This window comes from Protopterus annectens, chromosome 1.part1, assembly GCF_019279795.1.
Source record: "Protopterus annectens isolate FY-2018-M chromosome 1.part1, PAN1.0, whole genome shotgun sequence".
NCBI classification, from domain to species: Eukaryota; Metazoa; Chordata; order Ceratodontiformes; family Protopteridae; genus Protopterus; species Protopterus annectens.
In genome coordinates this window covers 551461127-551485261 of record NC_056726.1, presented here as the reverse complement: position 1 = coordinate 551485261, position 24135 = coordinate 551461127, and the positions used below count along the sequence as shown (strand labels likewise).

At 34.4% G+C, this 24135-nt stretch overlaps 1 protein-coding gene across 1 annotated transcript in view; it reads right to left on the bottom strand.

Annotated features, from left to right (window-relative positions):
* Positions 1–24135, bottom strand: part of LOC122814860 (phospholipid-transporting ATPase ID-like) — a 2026011-nt gene that overhangs the window by 956431 nt on the left and 1045445 nt on the right. Inside the window, exon 4 of the mRNA XM_044087143.1 lies at positions 12427–12540. Within this exon, the coding sequence (XP_043943078.1) occupies positions 12427–12540 (114 nt within the window). The remainder of the gene's footprint in view (positions 1–12426; positions 12541–24135) is intronic.

The following is a 24135-nucleotide window of genomic DNA, read 5'->3' as shown; positions in this document are numbered from 1 at the left end:
TTGTTTTTAAGCTATAATTTCACTCATTTTATAATAAGAAATGACAGATATGAAAATCCCTATTTGTAGGAAATGGGGGGAAGAGGGATGCACTGATAATTAAAATGCACTAACTATCATCAATGTTCACATAAAACAAACTTGATGCTTTAAGTAAGTTATCAACAAACACTGTGATTACTTAAAAGCTGGCAAACAATGAAATATAACTTCTGATATATGCAGTAAAATACATTGTATTATAAACATTAGGTATAAATATTATTACTATTTATATTAAGTAATAAGTTTTGAAAGACTTCATCAATAAGGGTGAATATGTTAAATAACTGTATGCTATAATCTTTTACTGAGGTTTTATATATGATACATCCTACTTTACTATGATTGAATTGCTTGTCATTTGTCATTCATGTAAATATTAATTGCTTATACAATAAGCAGACATTTATATTGTACTAGAATTCTGTCTAATCTACAATAGTACTATATCTGTTCAAAATAATATAAATATTGCTTGTTCCTATTACAAATATTCTCCATATGATAATTCAATTTATGGAGCTCAGATGTTCTGGATTGTCAAGATATAAGTGATAATCTGATGGACTTAGGTTTATCCATCACATTAGGAATGATTTTCATTCCATGGCTAGTGCGGATCTTAGTTTTGTTAACATTTATTAATTTAAATTTATTTCACAAAAACATTTTAGTATGCCTGATCAAGACATTACTTTATTGGTAAACACTCAAAGTATAACACTGATAATTTCCTTTAAAAGCTCAAACATATACTTTATATTTATCATAGGAAAATGTTTAATAGTCACAATAAAACAAAAAATACATGGTCTAAATAATCTAAGATGGATTTAACTTTATTATCTTTAAATGCCAATGGCTTAAACAAAGCTAGCAAGAGATCAAATCTACTGAAATATTTAAAATTGAACAAAGCACAAATTGTCTTCCTTCAAGAAACTCATTTCAAAACAAATGACAATTTCAAATGGAATCCTAAGGAATATATGATATTGGTGCAATTCACTTATAAGACAAAGACAAAAGAGGTAACAATTTTATGGAAAACAAATGTGATTAACCCAGAAATCATTTATACGTATGAAGATAAAGAAGGCCTTATGGCATTAGTAATAGTTAAATATAATAACAGAATATGGACCCTAGCCAATCTATACTGGTTCCCAGGCGTTGGAACAGGAACTGTTAAAAAACACTTGGATTTCATTTCCAATAATTATGAAGGCAACTTAATATTAGGAGGAGATTTTAACTGTATATTTTATATTTCTGAAACTACAAATAAAAGACTGCTGCATACATCTGCTGTATCAAAAGCATTAAACAAGCGGGTAGAATAATTTCATCTTCTAGATACTTTACAATTTAAAGAAGATAAATCGTTGTTGTTTTCCCATCAAGATCACAGATTTGGTACCCAGACTAGAATAGATAAAATATTTGCTGCCCATGACTTACACTCTAAAATCATTAATTTCTCAATCACTCCCTGCCCCTTTTCAGACCACAGTTCATTGATACTAAAACTTCAAAATGGGTGCAAACCATTAATCTTTAACTCCAGAATTCCTGCATATATAACTAAAATTAAAGAGTTCAAACCCTGGTTATTATCTGAATTGCAGTTCTTCTTAGATATTAATTACACCACAGAGATAAATAAAATAATGATATGAGACTCATTAAATGCCTACATATATGGTAAAGCCCTAACTTGGTATAAAAAATCAGAGAATGGGATTCTGAATTATTAGATCTACAATCCAACTGTCAGTAAAAGCTGAAAAATTTAAATCATTTGGAGATGAAAAAGAAAGCAGAAGTATTAAACAATAAATACAATGAAATTCTAACACATAAAACTAGTTTAGCTTTAGAAAAATTAAAAATGAATACCTTGGCCACTTCTCCCAAATATCTACTTAATTTATCCACAAGAACCAAAATACAATCAAAAGCTAATAACAATAAAAATATCTTCCATGAAAAGAAAGGGAAAAATATCGTAGATGTAGGTGACATTCTTGATGCCTATGGAAATCACAATGTGGAACATTTCCAAAAAGAAAATATACATATTGCTCAATTAAATCTAGATGAAAAATGTTCTAATATAAAAAAAATACTAGAAAAATTAAAACTAGATCTGCAAATACCCATATCCTACAAAGACGTTACAGATACAATAAAAGAGGATAAAAATAATAAAGCTCCAGGTATAGATGGCATAATTATGGAAATATATAAACTTTTTCCTTTAAAGATACTATCCCTCTTCTATAAAACTCTATTAGAAATTCAGTCACAAGCTTTAATACAACCCTCTTGTAGATATTCCTTAATCACACCAATCCTAAAGGAAAACAAATCCCCAAGCCTCTGTACCTCATATAGACCTATATCATTATTAAATAATGACTATAAGATATTTATGACAATATTAACTAACAGAATGAAAATACCACTATCCAAAACAAAAAATAACGATCAAACTGGATTTATATATCATAGACACACACATGGCAACATTAAAAGGATAATTTCTCTTATAGATTATGTTAATAAAAAATAAACACTCATAATTGGCTTAGATATAGAGAAAGCCTTTGATTCCCTAAATTGGGACTATTTATTCAAAATCCTAATGCTATTTGAATCTCCTGCATCCTTTGTTCATCTCCTAAAGAATATATATACAAATAATTTAGTGTATGTCAAGTTAGGTCCTTTTACCTCTGAATCTACACATATAACAAATGGCACTAAACAATGATGTCCCATGTTATCGATTCTATTTGCTCTGGCTATTGAAATATTGGCAAATTCAATTCCCAGTAATATAAAAATCAAAGGAATAGATGTTTATGAATGATACAGTTCTAAAGTAATGCTATTTGCTGATGACATATTACTAACATTATCTAATACAAAAGAGACATTAGAAGAAGTAGATATATTAATTGACAAATTTCACATGACTTCAGGACTCCATTTCAATAAATCAAAATCAAAATTTTTATTTTTAAATAAAAAAAAGAACTGCAGACTAAGGGAGATCACATCATAGGGGAACAAGAATCTACCTTAAAATATCTATGACTTGAGTTATGCAGGGATAATAATGAATTAGTCTCAAAACACTACAATAATATCATCAATACAATTAAAATCTCTGTGGAAAAATGGAACAAAATAATATTAACATTTGAAGATAGACTACAGTTACTAAAAATGGTTTTACTGTCCAAGATCCTATATATAGCCTTGGCAATACAACTGTTACCAGCAAGGAATATACTTAAAGAAATAAATTCATGCCTAATATAATTTTTATGGTTTCTCAAAAGAAACAGAATAGCTTTAATATATCATATCAGACCATGGAAACAGGGAGGATTAAACTTTCCTAATATAGAAACATATATAAATGTATCAATATTTAAAACAATCTCAGACTGGATAAGTCCAAATTACTCTGCAAATTGGAAAGAATTACTAACTGTAATATCAATAAAGTAATCTGATTTACAAAAAATTAAAATAACAGATAAAAACAATTTGCCATGGCACATATGTATTAGTATGCAATATAACATAACTAAACCCACTAAAACTTGTATGATTAATTATTACATTGACTCTTTAAGGAAAATTATTAATGGAAATATAGATTTAAAAATCTGGTTTGATCTTTTAACACCATTTATTGTCACAAAGAACTTTCCACATAAAATATATAGAGCAAGTATTAATTCTTGGGAACAGAAAGGTTTTGTTTGTTAGCTCCAATGTAGCAAAGAACTAAAAGTTTTAGATATACAAGTAATAAAAACAACATACAAAATTCCACAACAGGACTGGCTAGCTTTACAGAGTATTCTGTCATATTCACAAGATTTAAGTAGAATAATTAATCCTTCATTTAAAGAAATACCTAAATTTACAAAATACATATATGAAATCATATATAATGACTTTGACATGGAAAACAGTATTTCAAAATTTTACAAAATAGTGATAAACTATAAAACAACACCCAAAATACCATATTGGAAATATATACCAAAAGGACACACAATACAGTTAACTGAAGATATTAAACAAATATGTTATTATCAATAAAATATACATCCTTTACACAATACTGGAAAGTTTTTAATTGGAAATTTTTGCACAGAGCATTCTTAACCCCAGATAGAATCAGTAAACTTAGTTCTTCTATAAAAGGAATATGTTGGAGATGTGAGCAAGTACACGATGCAGATTGGAACTACATTTTCTTTGTGTTAAAAAAATAAGCCATTTTGGGATGGTATTAACTTTCTACAAACTTTATTTAATGAATCATTTTATGTAACTAAAGCTCTTGTATTATTAAATGTGAATGAAGGTCCTCATTTGAATAGGTCAAACATGTATCTAGTATGGACTATACTTGCAATTTCAAGGAAGTATATAACAAGAAGGCTGAGTGGTACAGTGGTTAAGATATATGCCTTTCAACCACAAGGTGCAAGGTTTGATTCTCACCACTGAAAATAGTTTCTATAAACCTCATCACCACAATAAACAGAACACGCTGGAGGAATAGATTCCTGTCCCAGAGACTTCCCATACTCTGGAACAAACTACCTATCTATATCAAACAAAGCTCCTCATTAGCACTGTTCAAGAAAAATTTTGATGATTGGATAGGAGATAGGAAATTCACCCCGGGGATCACTTCTGTGGCTCTGCTCGACAGTGACACAGGAAAATAATTTTCTTGGGTGGCGAAAGCCAGGGTACCTTTGGCTAGGCTTATATAGGCCCTAGGGCCAATAGCCTAGTACCTACCTATGAACCTATAAGAAGATGGAATGCAAACACAATACCAACTTTGGAAGACTTGTACAGCCAAATGAAGACCACAGCATTATTGGAAATTAAAATTAAAGAGCTAAGAATTTATCTAAAGCCATTTTTCAACAACCCATGGGGAAAAGTCTTATCATTGATTGACACTATACAATAATTGATCAGACACTTTGATAATGGATTGGACATACTTATAAAGTAACTGTATACATTAAGATTTATTATAGTGTCAGGCTAATGTAAATACTGTACATAGTTATTTAAGATGTTATGTAGAAATACTATGGAATTCATTCAAATATATTTGAAAAATAAAAAAATTGAGAAAAAAAAAGATTTAAGTATGATGAGGTGAATATCACAAAGCATGTTGAAACTTTGTTACATTATTGCCCTCTCTCTCTCTCTTTCTCTATATTTATCTATACATGTATCAAAAAAGGACACTTTGATTGTGTGACTGGAGAAATACAAAATGGATTGCAGCATTATATTGTCTATGGTCAATATGTCAAGCATCTTTGTTTGGTTCTTTGGGAATTCTGGAGGGAAGTATCTGTAAGATATTTACATCACAGGAAAGGTGTGAGATTCATCCATGTATTCCCACAGTTATGGGGGTAAGAAGCAATTGTTGAAAAGTAATACTAAGTTTCTTATTTCAAAGCAAAACTGCTGATTTGTATAAAGATATTAGTTATTAATGCTAACATTTGTGATGAGGATATTAGGTATTTTATTAATGTGCTATATCACAGCCATTAAATGAGATTTAAAAAGTTATTTTCATGCTTATTTATGAAGTCCACTCGTCTTTCATTCTCATGATTTCTAAACAGAAACATAAATCTCTTCTTCCTACATTTATCCTTTGCAATTGCTATTTTTATTCCCTTTATTAATAATTCCCAATTAGCTAATGTGTCTATAAAAGAATAATATGCATCCTGTTAAACTCAATTTTACTTTCCTATGTTGTTACCTTTGCTTTCTTTAATGTCTTCCGATATTCTTTTGTTCCACTTGGTCCTTTCTGTCTTCCACTTGTCTTGCTTTTCTTTTTATGTTATAATATTATCCTTTTTAATCTTGGCCTACTTTCACCTCTACATAAAACCATAATAGGTTGTTCCACTTCTTTTTTTCACATTTGAGCACATAGTTGTATAACCTTTCTGACTGTGTCTTTAAATTTTCCCCACAATTTTTGCTTATCTTTTTCTAAACTAATCACTTATATGTTCCTCTATGTTGTTAACTCCAGAATGCCTACAGTCCAGTGCTCTTTATTCTACAAGCATATTTGTTTTACAGTACATTGTATGGTAATCATGTATTTTTATCTCACATGCCTGAGATCTTTTCTTCACCCAGTTTAAGAGTACCAGGCTGAATATTTCTTGGAAGGCATGGGTTCCTATACACCATTTCTGAGGACTGCCATATATGATGCTATTCATGTGTGCCACTGACATCTATGTGCTCTAGCAAAGATGGGGCATTTCCAACACCCCAGCCACATTAAGCAATGTTGCATTTTCTTTTGTATACTAAGAATTCCTTTTAATTTGTTATTCATTTTGTTAATCAATATGACCCAGGACCATTGCCTGGTTAGGTGACTTGCTTAAAGTCATACAGTACATAAGTGCAGGTAAAAGGATTCAAACTTGTACCCTTGACTAAGGAAAGCAGCTTGTTAACAGCTCAAAGACATAAACATCTCTGCTAACTTTCAGACTATCAATGACTGTCACTTTACTTTCCTTGTTTCTGTGCAGATGGAATTAACCTTAATTATGCCAGATAAGATCCACTGTGCTAGCTCTCCTCCTTGTACACTATTATTTTTTCATGGGATCATAGAAAATGCAAGGCAATTGAGGTTTTTGACCATTTAGTCTTTGCTAATAATACTCAGCATCAGACTGGATCTTCTCTCACAAGGAGGGTCAGGTCAGTCAAGCCAGAGGTGAATTTATCAACACTCATCCAATTATCCAGTTGTCATTAATGGAAGATAATGTATCACACTGCTTAATTTGCAGTTCAGAGCTATTCCACAGATGGTGAAGGCACTGTTTAATGAAGTAATCTTTCTCCCTTGTTTTGTTTATTTGCTGGTGAAGACTTAGATCCCTTGTTCTGGTACTTCTGGGATTACTGTATTACTGGAGATACAAAAGATCCAGGTCCACAAGGTCTCTAATGGCTCAGAAGGCAAGCTATTGATCTTCCCTCCGGAGTATGTAAGATACTGAGTAGAATGACAGTGCTTTCAATCTTTTCTGGTAACTTCTATACAGCTGGTTTAAACTTCAATGTCTATTTTCTACTAATTGCTTTTTTTGGCAGCCACCATAGTTAGACTCAACAAGACCTTACTATATCTAGGAAATTCTGAATCTGTATCATTGCTCAAAAAATAATTTCCTTAGTTAAAATGTTTATTGATGCAGAACTTGCTTTACTACAAACTAAATGAATTCTTTTAACATAAAAATGCTGGTTTGTCTGTAGGGGAATATGACTATGAGTTTTTTTTTTTTTTTTTTGTTCATTATTCTAACTTTGCAAGATTAACAGGATTTATGTAAGGAAACTTGAAATACTATAAAGTGTGGCTACTCTTTGCATGGAACAAAGTTGAAATACAACATATGGCTATCATTTTAGCTGCAGCTGCTGGATGGGGTGGGAGCTCTCTGTAGGACTATTATGCATTTGCAGTATTACTGTGACTTATGTGAAGTAATTTGGAATACTTTAAGGTGTGTCTATTGTTTCCATGGAACAAAGCTGAAATACAACACAGCTGCTAGTTTTAGATGTACCTTTTCTTTTTTTTTTTGGGGGGGGGGGCTTGTCTGTAGAAAATAACTGAGCCTGTTGTTGTTCTTCTCACTTTAAAGAGTCAGTATCTGGCATTGCAGGACTTGTGTGCATTTGAAGGATTAATGTGATTTCTGTAAAGCAACTTGGAATACTTTAATGTATGGCTACTGTTTTGAGTGAAATATGTGAAATACATTACATGGTTGTCATTTTTATCACAATCACCCAAATTGCACACAGAAGTAGTTCTAACTGTGGAGTAGCAGTTGAAGCTATCTACCTCTCAACCTCTTAGCACAAGAAATATGAAGAAAACCTAAAATAATGGGGAGACAAAGGACCAAAAATGGGGACAGATTTTAAATACTGATATTATAAACTTAGAAAGTTGCTAGAATGACAGGAATGATGTTAGCATGCATTTTCTGAAGGAAATGAAATCTGAAACTCAAATACTTGTTAATATTTAGTGACTTTAATGCTCGGTCATTTGTCAGAAGACAACAAATTTTAAGAGGAACAGACTAAAAATATGAAGTGAAAACCTGGACATTCTGAAAAAATCTGGACAGTTGAGAGGTATGATGAAAGTAACTGACATGTTATTCTTTGCACTGTTTAAGCAGTTACTACATGGCTTTCAGGACTAATGTACATTTGTGTGAAATATGATGGACTACTTAACTCTACATTTGAGATATGCACAAAGTAGCTATAATTGCTGGTGCTGTCTGTAGCGGAAAATGACTAGCTGCTTGTTGTTGCTTGTTCATTATTCTGGTTTTGCATATTGTCAAATGTGTGAAGCAACTTTGACGTAGGTTGGAATATTTTAATGTTTGGCAACTGTACAGAACAAAGATGAACTACATTGCACGATCCTCCTACTCCGTAACAATCAGATATCTGAGGTGTACACAGAAGTGGCTATGACTACCTGGTGGGAGTAGGGGCTATCAGGATGAAAGTAACTTCCCTCTTGTGATTTACTCTATTTAAATCATCTTCCAAAACAGTAAGGCATAAGATGTACTGCAGATGATCCAGAACTTCACAGCTTGTGTTAGCATGGTGGCCCCCACATTCTAAGATAGTATAAGTGTATTTTGACACAGGCTTAGTATTGTCCTCTGTCCTGAACCCTGCCTAGTCAAAAAACAGCCCTTCTCAGAGCTGTGCACAACAGATCATTGTTGTTTGTATGCATGTCTGGGAACAATATGCTTATTTCTTAAATTTTCTTCTCAAACCTCAGATGCTTGCACATGTCACTATGGCTTGTGTTGGGCTAGGGACATTGTGGTCATTATTTAGTTAAATTTCCTCACAGACTTCAGAGGTATGCACAGTGGCTCACTATAGTTTGTAAAGTAGCTGTGTAATGTCTAGAAGTAACATGCTGGGAATATCACTCATATTTTTTTCACTGTTTTCACAATCAAACAGAATATGCATATGCAGCTGACTGTCTTCTCTGAATGTAAGAAGACATGCTGTTTATATATGTCTGACAAAACTGGTTTAAATATGTTATGTTCTGTTTTTTTTTTTTTATTTGTGTCCCAGTCTAATAGAGAGGTACACAGATGGTGGCTGTTCTTTTGGGGTAGAGATGTGGAAGCATAATATGTATATGTATATGTATATGTATATGTGTATATGTATATGTAAGTATATGTGTATATGTACAACATGTATATGTATGACAGCAGCAATTTGAAAATTGCATAACTGTGGACAATTATGCCTTGACTTTCATCCCAGTCTAACATTTGAGGGGAGATAAGCAGAAAGTGACTATTTTTATTGGGGTGGAGGTAGAAACACAAGTACTATTATATATCTTATAAACACTAACTTCTCATTTTTACTGATAAACTATTATGTTGTAAATTTTGAGCATCAAACCTTGGATATAAAGAAAATGACTGAATTTCTTTCCTTACATTTTTTATTCAACCTCCCAAACCTCCAGCTTAATGTAGTTATTTCTTCCAAGCGTAATATTGGTCAATTAAGATTTGTTGACTGGATGCAGGAAAAAGCAAAATTGAAGAATAACACTGAAGTTCTTTCCTTAATCAAGATTTTTTGTTCAGATCATCATTGCATCAAAAGCTTGGGGAAAAAAGTTGAAAAACGCACCTCAGAGCATCTAGAAGCCCATGGCTTCTGGTGGCCTACTGCTCTACTTATTCCCTCTGTAGTTATTACAGTGCAGTTCTGGTCAGTTAGGGTGGGTTGAAATGATGCTGGAAAAAGTAAAGTTGAAAAAATAAGGCTAAATGTATTTTCTTAACATCATGGCATCAAACAGGTTGTTTAAAAAAAATCTGAAATGCACCTCAGATCATCTAGGACTGCAAGGTTTCTGTGGGCCTAGCAGCTCTCAGTCCCCAGCTTCATGCAATTACTTCCTCCACAGTTTTCAGCGGAGTGCAAGCTTGTCAAGTTAGGATATTTTGAATGAATAAATGAATGAATGTAGGAAAAAAAACTGTAATAAGAGTAATATAAAATAATAGAAAATTTTTAAAAAGTAATCTGGGTGGTGCGGGTAGGCCAGGATGAAATGGTGTCATAGGAACACCAGGCAGTGAGTGTGTGTGTGTGTGTGTGTGTGTGTGTGTGTGTGTGTGTGTGTGTGTGTGTGTGTGTGTGTGTGTGTGTGTGTGTGTGCGTGTAAGGTGGAGGGGTGCACCATGAAGCCCTTTGCACAGGGTGCCTGATTAGTAAAGGATGGCTCTACATATTGGTATCTGCATTCAGCCACAAATACTTTACTCTCTTAAAAATCTGGAATATTGTGGTCAGTTCTGTTTTTCCATGATGTCTCACTCTAATACCGGCATATTTTAAGCACAATGCAGTGATCACTCTTGACTGATAGCCGTTAGCACACAAATGAGTTATTTTAAAATGGTTATAAATTTTACCAAGGCCTCAAGACTATAATAATTTTCAGGATAACAGAAGTAGTTTAAAGCCAGGTCAAAATCTGATCACTATTACTAAGAAGCAAAAATGTATGCTCCATTCAGTACCAGCATTAGAATATTTTATAATGGCTACTTCTTTTTTGGTATTTAAAAGAAAGCTGAGCCATAAAAATTGCTGGCATAACATAGATGAGAAGTTGGTAGGTGCTAGTGTAAAGCATTAAAAGAATGTATTGAGGATGGGGTGGTGGGAAGGATGGAAAATGTGCATGGTATGAAAAAAAAGAAAAACTGTAGGAACTGCACAATATCAAGGTCAGAGTCTGTGGCAGAGAATGGAGACTCCTAACCATACTAGCAGTTTAATATACAGACTAAGGTGATAGACAGGGCATTCAGACAGTCTTGTGGATGTGAGATTACCATAGTCTTTTTATGAGCCTGGTATGTAGATGAATGCTCTAAGGGCACATCTGGAAAGATGCAGTGACTCATCCATCCATTTTCTAAACCACATATCCTTGCAATGGTCATGGTAGTAGCAGTTTTAACAAAGCAATCCAGACTTCTCTATCCACAGTAGCAATTCCTAACTCATCCTATAGGGTTGCCAGGTGTTCCCAGAAAAGGTAAGAGATGTAATCTTTCTCTAGTGACTTATGAGTCTGTGTCAGTGTTTCCTTGTAGTGAGCAGAATGTGTTACAGTTACCCATACCTCCAAAGGGCTCTTGATACCCATGCCACTACTCCTCTCAACCTCTGGGAGCAATGCTGTGCTTTGGTACCTTACCAGATGGCTGAGCTCCTCAATATATCATGGAGGGTGAGCCCAACCACATTATAAAAGAATGTCATTTTATTTATCCATCACATCTATTGGGTGTATATCACATAACTGAAAGATGACAAGTTCAAATCTCAAAACTTCGAACTTGCAACCTTGAAAACGGAAAACATTGAAATGGGAAGCAGAGGTCGCCATAGAGTGTGGGAAGGGAAGATTTCCCTTTACTGCACTGTAGTGCGATCTCAGAGTTGGTATATTTAAGTAGCGGGGTGTGTGGGGGTGCAGGATGGCTTACCCCCCCCCCTGCATAGAGCATTTTTAGGTTGTTTTGGGTGTTTAGTGGGTTTTTTTTTTCACGTTTGATGTTTTCCAGTTGCAAGTTTGGTGTTTTGCGCTTCGATATTTTCCGTTTTCGATCATCTGATGTAAACCCCATCTATTTGGTTATTTAGTTTTTTTCAGTTTGTTAATCCTGTAGGTTGGCTGATCAACAGACTGGCTTTATCAATGACCCAGAACCTGTTCAATAGCATATAAATAATACAGTGTGACAATTCTCAGACATTAATGAGACAAACAATTATTATAGTGAAATGCTCATACAAAAAGCAGTAAGAACTTTGTCAGAAATTAATGAAAAATGCAACAATAGCAGTAGTTCTATGCAATTATAACCGAGTTGCTAGGCATACACACATTTACAGGAAAAAAGACGATGTGCAAATGTATTTACTAGGCCTCATGATTTGAAGTTTTATGACATAAGTACTGTTCTAAACAAACATGATTCAACCACTTCCCTTTTTCAAAAGTCAGAAAAGTTAAGCCAGTTTCTAGAACCACATGCTTTGTATCTGTGTCCCCAAACTATGACAAGACTGCTTGAAGTGTTCAGAGCTACAGCTGTCTCTGTTACTCTGTGTTAGATGAAATATAATTTAAAAAGTTTAGATTGCACTCACCTGTAGTATCAAAAGGAATAAAAAATATGCATTTGCTAGTCTTTGAAATTGTTCAAAAAGGTTGAGGGGCAGGAATGTGAAAATATTGTACTTTGAAGTCTTAATTGCATTTGTCTGTAAAGAGAACAGAAGAAAAGTGTGTTAAATACCTGGTGCTAGTTCATTGTTCCATAAGTATTTTTTTACAGAAAACTTCAGTGCACATCTTGTTGGTACCTAAAATGTTAACTTCATCTCACTTTTTCTGACATTGCATTACTTCCTAAATGACTTTCAATATAGTTTCTCAGAAATTCACAGCACTGAAACCTGTTTTAACCATGTATTCCCAATGTCTTTATGACGGACAGGCAAATTGCAAAGTACAAACCCAACCAAACAGCATTCAAATGTTTGACAACTATTTTACTAATCCCTTTCTGGAAGGAAACAGTCTGATTTGATATAAGTTTCTACAGTTTTCAACATATCCAGCCACTAAGTGAGCTGAAGTGAATGAAAGAGTATTCACTGTAAATGTGCTGGAAACTAACTGCAGTAGGACAAGGAGGGAATCTGTCTTCTACTGACCCTCTGATATCAACGGTGCCATTATGTTTCAACTGCACTATAATAGTTGGTGCAGGTAATGTTATTAGTGTGAATGCAGGGAGAGAGCTATCTGAGTGGTTTCTTACAGTTTTCACAGGCCTCACTAATGCCCTAAACTTGCTGACTGCGTGTTTGTGTGGGAGGGTTGAGACTTTGCTTTGATATTTAAGTGCTTCAGTGGCTGTGCAATTGCCTCAGAGCATTGGTGTAGCCAGACACACTTATGTAAGCTGTACTGTACAAGTTCAGTTTTGAAAGGGGCACATTTTTGTCCATCCTAAAGGGACCAAGTACCATATTTTAGAAGAAGCACAAAATTAAATAAAATGGTTCAGCAAAGAAGGTAAATGTGCCCACATCGATGTACAGATGAGACAATGTGGGATGTATGACCATATTGTGTAAGTATTACACAGTTAATTACATATTTGTATCACAAGTCATAAAAAATGTCTATTATTTTAGGAGATGGATTTCTGTCTGAAAGGTCCCTAGTGGTCAGATAAGTAGTCTCCTATACGATACTAGACCACTTATAATGTGGAATCCTCTGGTGTGCATATTGAGTATTCTATGATTTGTTATTCATATATGACATGCAGTCCATACATCTGCATAATGGATGTATTCATTTTTTTTTTCATATATCATTTCTGAGTCCAATAAAAATAATACAAAACATATATGCAGGTTAATAGTTCATTCCTTCTCTGTACCGAATCTAAAATATTGTTATTTTTTTAAAAACATACCTTCATTGAATGGTCACTTGTGACCCTGGCTAACTTGCATTTATATAAAAGTAATCAAACTATATGTACAAGTTCACATTTACAAACAATTGACATCATGTATATTGTTCTATACAATATATTAATTCAACATTACATAACTTATTTAATTCCTATCTTCTCTTAAACTCCATTCTTCTACAATCTCCATTTGTTCCATGTAATTACTCCTTCCCTTTTCTTAAGATCCCACTTCTTGTTCTTGTATCCCTGTTACAATATTCATTACTTCAAGTATGGTTGGTTTAGACTTTGATTTCCATTGTCTAGTAATTGATGAACAAACAAAAAGAGAACCAAGGAGAAAAAGTACTGCCACTACTTTTTATTTTGTTTCCACACATCAAACACGTAGTACCAAAACGTTATGAACGCCTTCAATTACACCTGCGTTTTCGTCCCTATAAACATGGACTTCATCAGATAAATGACATTTCATTTCATTTGTCTTTTATACAACTTCCCTAAATGAAACCCAATAAAAACCTTTTATTTCAAATTCATTAATCAAATCAAGTTCCACCTAATTCATTAATAATTAATGATAAAACAATTCATTTTTCATTTAAAATCACTAGTTCATTAAATCTTTCATACATTTTAATACCTTTCATTTAAAACATTTCTTTAAAAACAATATGTGATATGATATGTTATGTATATAATTTAAAAATGTTGTTATTATTTCATTTCAATGATGCATTCTAAACAATAAAATAAAATAAAAATATCCCAACATTTCATAGCAACAGTGCCATCTTCTGTTTTTATTTTATATTGCATTTATTTTCTTTTTTCTTTTTTCTTTTCACATTCTAGTTGCTCTTAATTTTAATAGGGGTAAGATGGATATATATTCATTTAATCCAGGGGCTTTGTTCGCTTCCAGGGTTAGCTGCCACCATAATTCCCTATAACCTACTATTTCCTCCCAGGGGCCTCCTCTAATGTCACATTTAACCTGATCCAGGACAAAGAAACAAAATTTGTATCCCTCACATACCTTGGAATGTCTAAACAGTGCATTTGTCTCTTTTTCCTTTTTTATGTCGTATATGTGTTCATATATTCTTTTCTTTAAAGTTCTCTCAGTCTTGCCCACATAAAAGGAAAAACATTGTACACAAATGGCAAAATATACCAAACCTCTGGAGTCACAGTTAAAATATCCCTTACTAATTAGCCAACGTCCCCTACTCTCCAAATAAATTTTTTCCGTATTCATTATAAATTCACATTGTCTACATTTCCCACACCTAAAGGTCCCTATTTTTTCCTTACTATTCCTTTCTCCTTTTCTATGCAAATCATTTGTTGTCTCTAGTATGCCTTTAACACTAATGGAATTCTTAAAAACAACCTTAGGTATCCTTTGAGGGAGTCCATCCAAGTCCGTAAGGGAGCCAAATCTCTCCCACTCTTTTTGGAATATTGTTTTAATTTTTCTATTCAATGCATTATATTCTAATATAAGGGCCTGTTGAAAATCCTCCCCTAAATTTACACTCTTCTCATTATTAATGTTTGCTCCTTCTCTTTCTCCTAGGATGGGCCTGAATTTGTCTATTCTCCCTCTTTCCACTTCCATTCTTAAATTCCTAATGAACTTCCTAGGGTACTCCCTTGCCAGAAACATTCCTTCTAATAGGTCACATTCTTTTATAAAATCCTAATTATTGCTGGTCATTCTTGACCCTCTGACAAACTGTCCTTTCACCAGATTTGTCTAGTAATTGCTTTTTGGCAGCCACCAGAATTAAACTTAACAAGGCCTTACTATGTCTAGGCAATTCAGATTGTGTATCTCAGCTCAAAAAATGAATTTCCTTATTTACACTCATTTGCTTAATCAGTATACCTGACAGTGTACTCTGTAGGGAATTTTTTAAATCTGCAAAGCATTGCACTCTGAAAAAATATGCTTCCAAGTACATCTTTCTTCCCCATTACACCTCCAACATTTGCCATCTACCTGAGGGAAAATTCTTTGGTGTCTGCTTGGAATATAAAAGTACTTATGCAAACACTCCCAGGCAAAATTCTAAATCTTCTAGATTCCGTTGCATATTTGGGAGTCATATGTATGTCCTCCTATTGCTTCTTTGTGAATTGCTTATCGAATTGCTCCTCCCAATCTTTTTTTTTTTTTACCTCTTCTGATTAATTTCTAGAGTTATTGTGCAATATGTAATACTTCCTACTAATTATCTCTTTTTAATAGTAGCTTCAGTTCTAGATTCAACTAAAAACTCAACCAGTGTAGGTTTTTCACTTAGGATTCCCCTGTCCCTGTTTGCCTATACTCTGATATCAGTCCCTGATGGGAAGGCAGGCTATAGCCTGCAGTCCAAATGTCTTCTTGGTCTCATCCCATTCTCTTACCTTTCCCTCTCTAATTATTTGTTCCAATACCTTGGTTCCTTTGCCAAGTTCCTCCAGTAAATTCCAGTCCCCTCTTATCGATTCTCTGTACATCTAATTGCAATCATCACTATTTACAAAATCTCCTTTTTTCATTCCTCTGTAGGCTTAGCTCTTAGTATATGTTTCTGCTATTTTATAAATACAATATTCTGCATGACTGTTGTTATTCTCCTTAAGGATCTGCATCATTCTTTTCTTATTTCATGATTACGTCTTCTTCATTATCATCCCGTTACACTTTGAGTTGTAGCTATCTGCTTGTGTTATATATTAAGAGCCTTAACTGTGTAGATCTAATATATCCTTTCAAATCAGATAATCCTAAACCTTTGTGTTTCATTGGAAGGATCAACTTATCTCACTTGACTCTTGCCCTCTTCTCCTCTCAAATAAAACCCACTCTTTATTAATTACTATCCACAACTTCTCTTTTGGTTGATAAAAACTTACCTGACCTGTGTATAGAAATAAAGGCATTAAAAATATTTTAACATCTTGTATCTTGCCATCCATATCCATAGGCAACAACTTCCAGTTTATCAGTTTTTGCATTATCTTTTAAGTCTCGTCCCACATATCCTTAGCTGCCATAACAGAATCCTTTTTAATCCATACTCCGAAATACTTCATTTTATCATGTCCACATAAATATGGGTATTGCTGAAACAATTTGTGTGTGGTTGCGTAGTTTATAGCTATAGCCTTCCTTAATTTTATATCCCCCCAAAAAACTGGTACAGTCTCAGAATGTTTCACAACACTGAGATGTCCTTTTCTAGTTTTATCAGGTACAAAATAATATCATTTGCAGATGAAATCAACTTTTCTTAATTACCATACCAATTATATTCTTGTATTTCTAAGCCCCTTATTTTCTTTGTCAATTGTTCTAAATATAAAGGAAATAACAAAGGGGAAAGAGAACACCCCTGCTTGGTCATCTGTTCAGATACAACTTATCAGGGATGAACCCTCCCATTTTCATTTTTACCTCTGATCCTTGATATATCCTTCTAATTAACCTTATTATTCTTTTTTTTTTTTATTTTAACATTTGTCTACTGGGAAAGTCTGACTTGAAATGAAGCCAATTTTCAGCAGAGGCCTGGGGAGAAACACACCAGATGCATGTCTTTGTAACATGGGAGGAAACCTTAGCACCCAGAGGAAACCCACATGAACACAGGGAGGACAGCCAGACTCCACACAGAAGGCACCCCAGCCGAGAATCGAACCGGACAGCTTCTCGCTGTGAGGCGACAACACTACCGCTGCACCACTGTATCATCCAGGAAATGGAAATGCGTCCATCACTCTACTCATAAAATCCTAGCTTACTGTATTGAATGCTTTCTCTGCATCAACTCCCAACAAAAACAGTAGTATTTTCTTACATTTTCCTTCCATCTGGATTATCATTGTTCTATGAATACTATCCAATGTTTGCCTCCTCTCCATAAAACCACATTGATATATATCTATCAATTTTGACTAAACCTTTCCCATTCTTTTAGCCCTTATAAACATAAATGCTTCATAATCATTGTTTAAAATTGAAATGGGCCAATATTTATTTTATTTTATTTAACATTTGTTTACAAGAAAAGTCTGACTTGGAATGAGCCAATTTTCAGTGGAGGACCAGGGAGAAAAGCTCCAGACACATGTCTTTGCAATATAAAGTTGGATCTGATAGCTGTTTACAGTCTTTAGGTATTACAGCCATTACAGCTTTTTTCCCAGGGTGTTGGTGCTTCCACTTCTTTTTAAAATACTGTTAATCAAAGCCTTTCAAATCTTTATCACTTTCTTCCCTCCTAGCATCCAAACTTCCATCTACTCCCGAACACTTTCCTGCACATCGGTTATACATCACCATTTTTATCTCATCTTCTCCTATCTTAGCTGTTAATTGTTGAGCATGATCTTCCTTTAACCTTGGCATATGTATGCCTTCCATAAATATTTACATTTGTGCTTTTTCTTGGATTTCCCTATTTTTCTGTTTTATACAAATTTTCATAACATTTCCAAAGTATCTCTAATACATCTACAGGATCTCTGGTTATTTTTCTTGTTATTGGCTCCCTAAGTTTGGCAACAATCCTTTCTACTTTCTGTTGCCTAAGTCATTGTGCCAAAAGTTTTTGTGCTCTGGAGTTATTATCTAAAAACAGTTGCTTAACAACAGTCTCTCTAAATATGTGCATATTATCCAAGTACTCCCTTATTTATTTATTTAGCACTCTGCTAGTGTGCCTCTTCTTGTTCTGTGACATTACCCTTCTGTAATAGTTTAACCTTTGTCAGCCCCTCTAAATAATTCATGTTACTTCTTAACCATATTTCTTTTACTTTTATTTCTACCCAATTTTTAAACTCAACTTTCATTTTATCCCACTCACTAGCTATAACTTTTAGAGTACTTTATTATCTTCCCTAATAACTCCTAAATAATTTCCATTATCCTTTCCTTAAATTCCTCTGTTTTTAACAGGTTTGTACTTCGTTACCCTTGTGATGTTCCCACTCTGGGCCAGTAATCATAGAGCCTGAATCCTCAATTCTGACACTGGATAGGGATGCTTACTTGGAATACAAATGAATACATTCAGAATTTCCAGATGCTGATTTTTATGCATCAAGCAACATTTGTCTTAAGAGCACACAGGGAACAGTCAGCCTGGGGTCTGGATTTCTCTATCTGTCTCCCTCCAGGTCCTCAGTAAGACTCCCCACTAGCACAGCTTCAAAGCTAAGTCCTCAGCCGAGTGCCCAAGCCAAGTCCTCCACAACTTTCTCTGAGAAACTAGTGCTTCATGTCCCTGCCCCAAGTAGCTGACACATACACATACATGGGAAAGGCTAGCACAGCTTTACTAGCTATGTCACATTTTGCCCAGCCTATAAGGTAGTTTCACTGCCACCAGTCAGTTACTATAAGGCACTTCATAGGTTCACAGGTTCATAGATTATTACTAGGCTAACTGTCCTTATGGACCATTTTAAACCTAGCCAATTACCCCATGTAAGAATCAAAGCCTACACCTTGGGTTTGTAAGATAAACACCTTAACCAGTATGCCAACCTCCCACCCCTAAGTCTTAAAGGAGTATCCAATTATTCTGGGTGAAATTAATATTAATACAAATGGTAATGTTGACCAAACAGCAAGGCTTTCAGGAGTGGCCAGAGTTATCACCAAATAAATATATACAAATATTCTCAAAGATTAAATATTTTCTAAAAAGGACCAGCCACAATGAGAAGTTTAAATATATTTAATGACAAATAATAAAAGAACATGAAAATACTAAATATCTATTTACAGTAAACACCAGAGTTTCAGTCACAGGAAATATTAAAAATAACACAGATGGAAAGTTTCACACAGATACAGAAAACAGCATTTAGCTAGTCTCACTTTACTTTACTAACTGATAAGCAGAATTACTGTTTCTACTTACTGAATAGAGCAAGGCAAGATGATGGGAGTGAGGATCTTTCTAGTCAGGTTTCCAACAACAGACTGCCCCTGAGACTTCATTCTTCTCTAATATTAACACATTATTTCTGTACAGAATGACATCACATACATCTGGCCATCTGACTCTGTTTCCTGCACTATCACCATCACTAGAAGCTGTCAGTATTTAACACCTTTGTGTTACAATGCACACAGATAGAATATTACTTAGATGCGGTGTAGCTGTTGGAAGTCATAAAACCATAAAACCATTCCATTCTTCATACAGGAGCTATCATATATTCTCTAACATAGACATTGTGTTTCTGGTTGTATTCAAAACTGTGGGATAACATCTTTATGGCTTAACTCATAAAGTAATTTAATTTCAAGAATATTTTGCAAAGTCAGGTGGATTAAGATTAACCTATTCACTTCTAGTATATGTTGTTACAATGTATACTTTAAAGCAGTTAGAATAATGCATGCACATCTCTTTTGCTTCTAGCAGGGCACACTGTTGATACATTTTAAAACAAGCAAACCTTACAAACACATTTTCAGCACAAGCTTCTGTACAAATCAGTTTGATATACAAATGCCATATAAGTATTTACAAAATTTCAGGTAGCTGTCCTGGCATATTTTACAAATCCACTGCCCTATTTCTCCTGGGATGGCTGGCAGTACCTCCTTTTGTCACAACAATGTTTATTTCTTAGAATGTCTTTTGGATGTTGAAATTATTCAAAGTAGTTATCACTATTTTAACAGTTGCATAATTGATACTTATTGCTTAAAATGTTTGCATTGCTGAATAACATTGTTCTTGATAATGTGTGCCTTTTGAATGCTTCTTGTGTATTGCACTGTTAATAAACTTAGTTATTTGAATAACATTTTTTCAGAGAAAAATAAAGAGTGCCCCAAGGAAGAGACCAAGTACAGAAATAAAACAGGAAAGAAGGAGTAGAAGGGAGAACAGGAAGAAAGGGCTCAGTTATAAAGTAGGAAAGGCAAGCTTTCTCTTCAGTGTTTGACAATTGCTACAGCCAAGACACCTTTCTGTTTTACCACAGCATGTCAACAGCAATGTTGAGGGGTAGAAAATATGCCTTAATTCAAGTATTATATACATATGTGTACACATAGCTTTATGAGTGTGTGTGTGTGTGTGTGTGTGTGTGTGTGCGTGCGTGTGTGTGTGTGTGTGTGTGTGTGTGTGTGTGTGTGTGCATGTGCTCAATTTGTGAAATTACTAGATTGTATCAAGCACAAAAAATACTTTGCTGTAGCTATACCCCCAATTCTTCAACTATATATGGTGGATAGTATTCTCTTTATAAACATTTATAAAGACCTTGTGCAAGATACTAGTACCATTGAAAATGCACTCTGTTTCAGATCTTGAAATATCATGTGCATGAAAGTATGTACAGATATTGCCACTTTAATGTAGCAGGAGCTTGTTTTTTGTCACAGGTGCTATGACAAAAGGAAAATGGTCAGTTATTTGTGGTTTTGTAGATTTTCCATTTTCTACAAAGTGTGATTTCCCCTCTACAAATGATTGTTTTGTACTGCTTTATGCTGTTTTATACAGTTATTTGCTAATATTTTTGTTCACTTTAGATATCATAATTCTGATGTTTTCCATCTTTACTAAAGGAGATGTGATATTTCATTCCAGATCCTTCTTGGATCCTTCTTGGATTTTTACAAATGCAACCTCACTATTTATATACAAGATGGATATGAATATTAAAGGCATTTTAGAAAAGGGGATGGAAAAAGAATCACCAGGCTGGCCTTAGGCATAGGCCAACTAGGCAGCTACCTAGGGAGCCTCTCTTGTAGTGGCACTTTTCCAGTAATTTGGATGATGTAGGTTGACCAGGATGGGGGCACCAGGTGGTGAGGGGGTCACCGTGGAGCCATTTTGCCTAGGTCACTAGTTGTCCAAAGGCCGGTCCTGCGGAAGGTACTACAAAATGCCACCAGTGTAGATTTTGTTATTAGATAAATGAGAATAGAGTTTCTAACTTGGACAATTATTATAGGTCAAAAATTGTTTTACAGAAAGGGAATTGTGAGTCTACAGGACTGGTTTATCTAGCAACTTGCCCAGAATATCAGGCGTACTCTGTGGGGAAGATGAAAAGGAAACTTTCCAAAAGAATATGTGAACATTTATATGACTTGAAAAGAGGTAATACAAAGAATGCTTTAATAGACATTCCCTAACATGTACAGGATTCACTACGTCTGAGTTTGGGATATTGGAGAAAGTCCAGACAAATGCCAGAGGGGGATATTGGGAAAACAAATTGAAATATAGGGAATTTCCCTAGCAAATAACAAATTGAAATATAGGGAATTGCCCTAGCAAATTAAACTGGATGCTACAGTGAAGCCTGGCTTGAATGACCATGTATCCATCTAGACAGTCCTTAAAATGAGAGCAGCAAAACTGTGAAAATAGATTGTTTAGCTTTGTCATTTTATTAAAAATATTTTATTATGATGCATTCTTATAATGGTTTTGGTGCTGCGGTAGCGTTGTCTCCTCACAGTTAGATGTTGCCCGTTCGATTCTCAGTTAGAGCGTCTTCTGTGTGGCGACATGCGTGAATGGGCATTCCTTCATTGAAGGTTGTGCGTTAGGCCTGGCAAGCCAGCACGTAAAACTCTACTGCCAATCATTAGCAGACTTCCACTGTGGCGACCCCTAATCGGGAAAAGCCGAAAGACACAAACAAACAAACTATTGATTTTATTTGCTATCATAATATTTGCATTTCTTGTTTTTTTTTCATTTATAAAGCATTGGATGACTAGCATTAACTATTGTGCTATATCTTTAAGTTAATTAGTCAACTGGTTGACTACTTAATTATTTGATTGTTTAGCTATTTAAATGAAGTTTGACTAATTTTTGGTATGTTCTGAAGATGATGTCCTGAGCTCGGGGGACAAAAACGATTAACATTGATTACTTTTAATAAAATATAATTTTAGATACTTTTGAGAGAGTGTTCTGAAACTGTATTAATAATTTTTACAAAAGAAATGGAGAACTGTGCCTTCCTTTTCAGTCCTGGACTATGTAGACTCACACTGGTTTATGGTTTTGAACCGGTTGCATGGTAACATACATTCCATTTGCTTCGTAGTCTGAGGTACAACAAATGGCTGAGGCAAATTGCTAGCCTGCTGTGGTGGCAAAGACTGTTTGCTAAACTTTTTCTTTTTGTGGCTGAAAGATGGACTGACTGTGGGATCAACAATCTTTTCCATGGTCAAGCCAAAAATGGTGCCTCTTTCCAGGGGAAGAGAAGTAGCAAATGCCGGCAAAAGTGCCAGTTGACAGAAGGTACTTTTCTTGATAGAAAAAACACAGTAAAAAGCACTTTCAAACACTATGACCACCCCGCTGTGGAAAATTATACATAATTTCTCAGTAGAAAATATGTTTTCAGTTAGTTTACACTACTTTAAAATTGACAGAAAAAAATTAATGCTCTGATTAAATGTATATTACAGTCTCACAAAAGTCTGTTAAAACACAACAGTTCTAGCTTTAACATAACTTTCCTGAAGAGGAAAATAATAAGACATCAGTAAATTCTAAGAAAATGGGAGAGTTTTCCCAAAGGTAAACTTATCTGTCCAGCAAAAGAAAGCTCAAGCTGACCGTCGAACCTCAACCTCAGAGAAGTATCCTTTTCAGTGGCAGTAAATCTCTTACGGGCTTTGCACCCAAACTTATCTTTTAGTCAGTTCATCTTGACCTGCTTGACAGTCTGGCCACATGGAATGTGCCCTGAAGCTTTGGAAGCTGGCTGGCCATTATATCTTAGGCAGGATATACACCATATAGTTAAGCCTACTGCAGCAGTGATCAATATGAACATCTTCTTTTGCAGCATACACTACAAGCAATATTGCAAAATCTAAATACTATACAAACTCCAGGAAACTGCCCAGTAAGTAAATTATTGTACTCTTTAAGCAAACCCTAGTTTGCAGTCTTTCTGATACAGTCAATAAAATGTATTACACCATGCATTCTTTTGTTGTTAAGCAAAACCTCTGACAAGTCAAACATAAAACAAAAACTGTTTTCATTAACATCATACAGACAAGCATTAGAAGTAAATGCTGATGATCAACAAAACTGATTTAGTGGTAACAATACCCAACTTGAGCTTGTCTGAAAAGTAGGAGGCGGTTTACATCTAGTAGATTTTCAAAATGTTTTCTCGGTCTTACCCAATTTCCAGTTGTTATCTGCTGTCAGCAGTGAGCATGTATTAGGAGTCTTAGAACTGCAGACCATGAAATACAAGGCAAAACTTGTATTAGCCATCTTGGGTTCATCTCGTTATCTTGGCAAGCAGAATGTGCTCAGTGTCACATGGTCTAAAAAGCTCACTA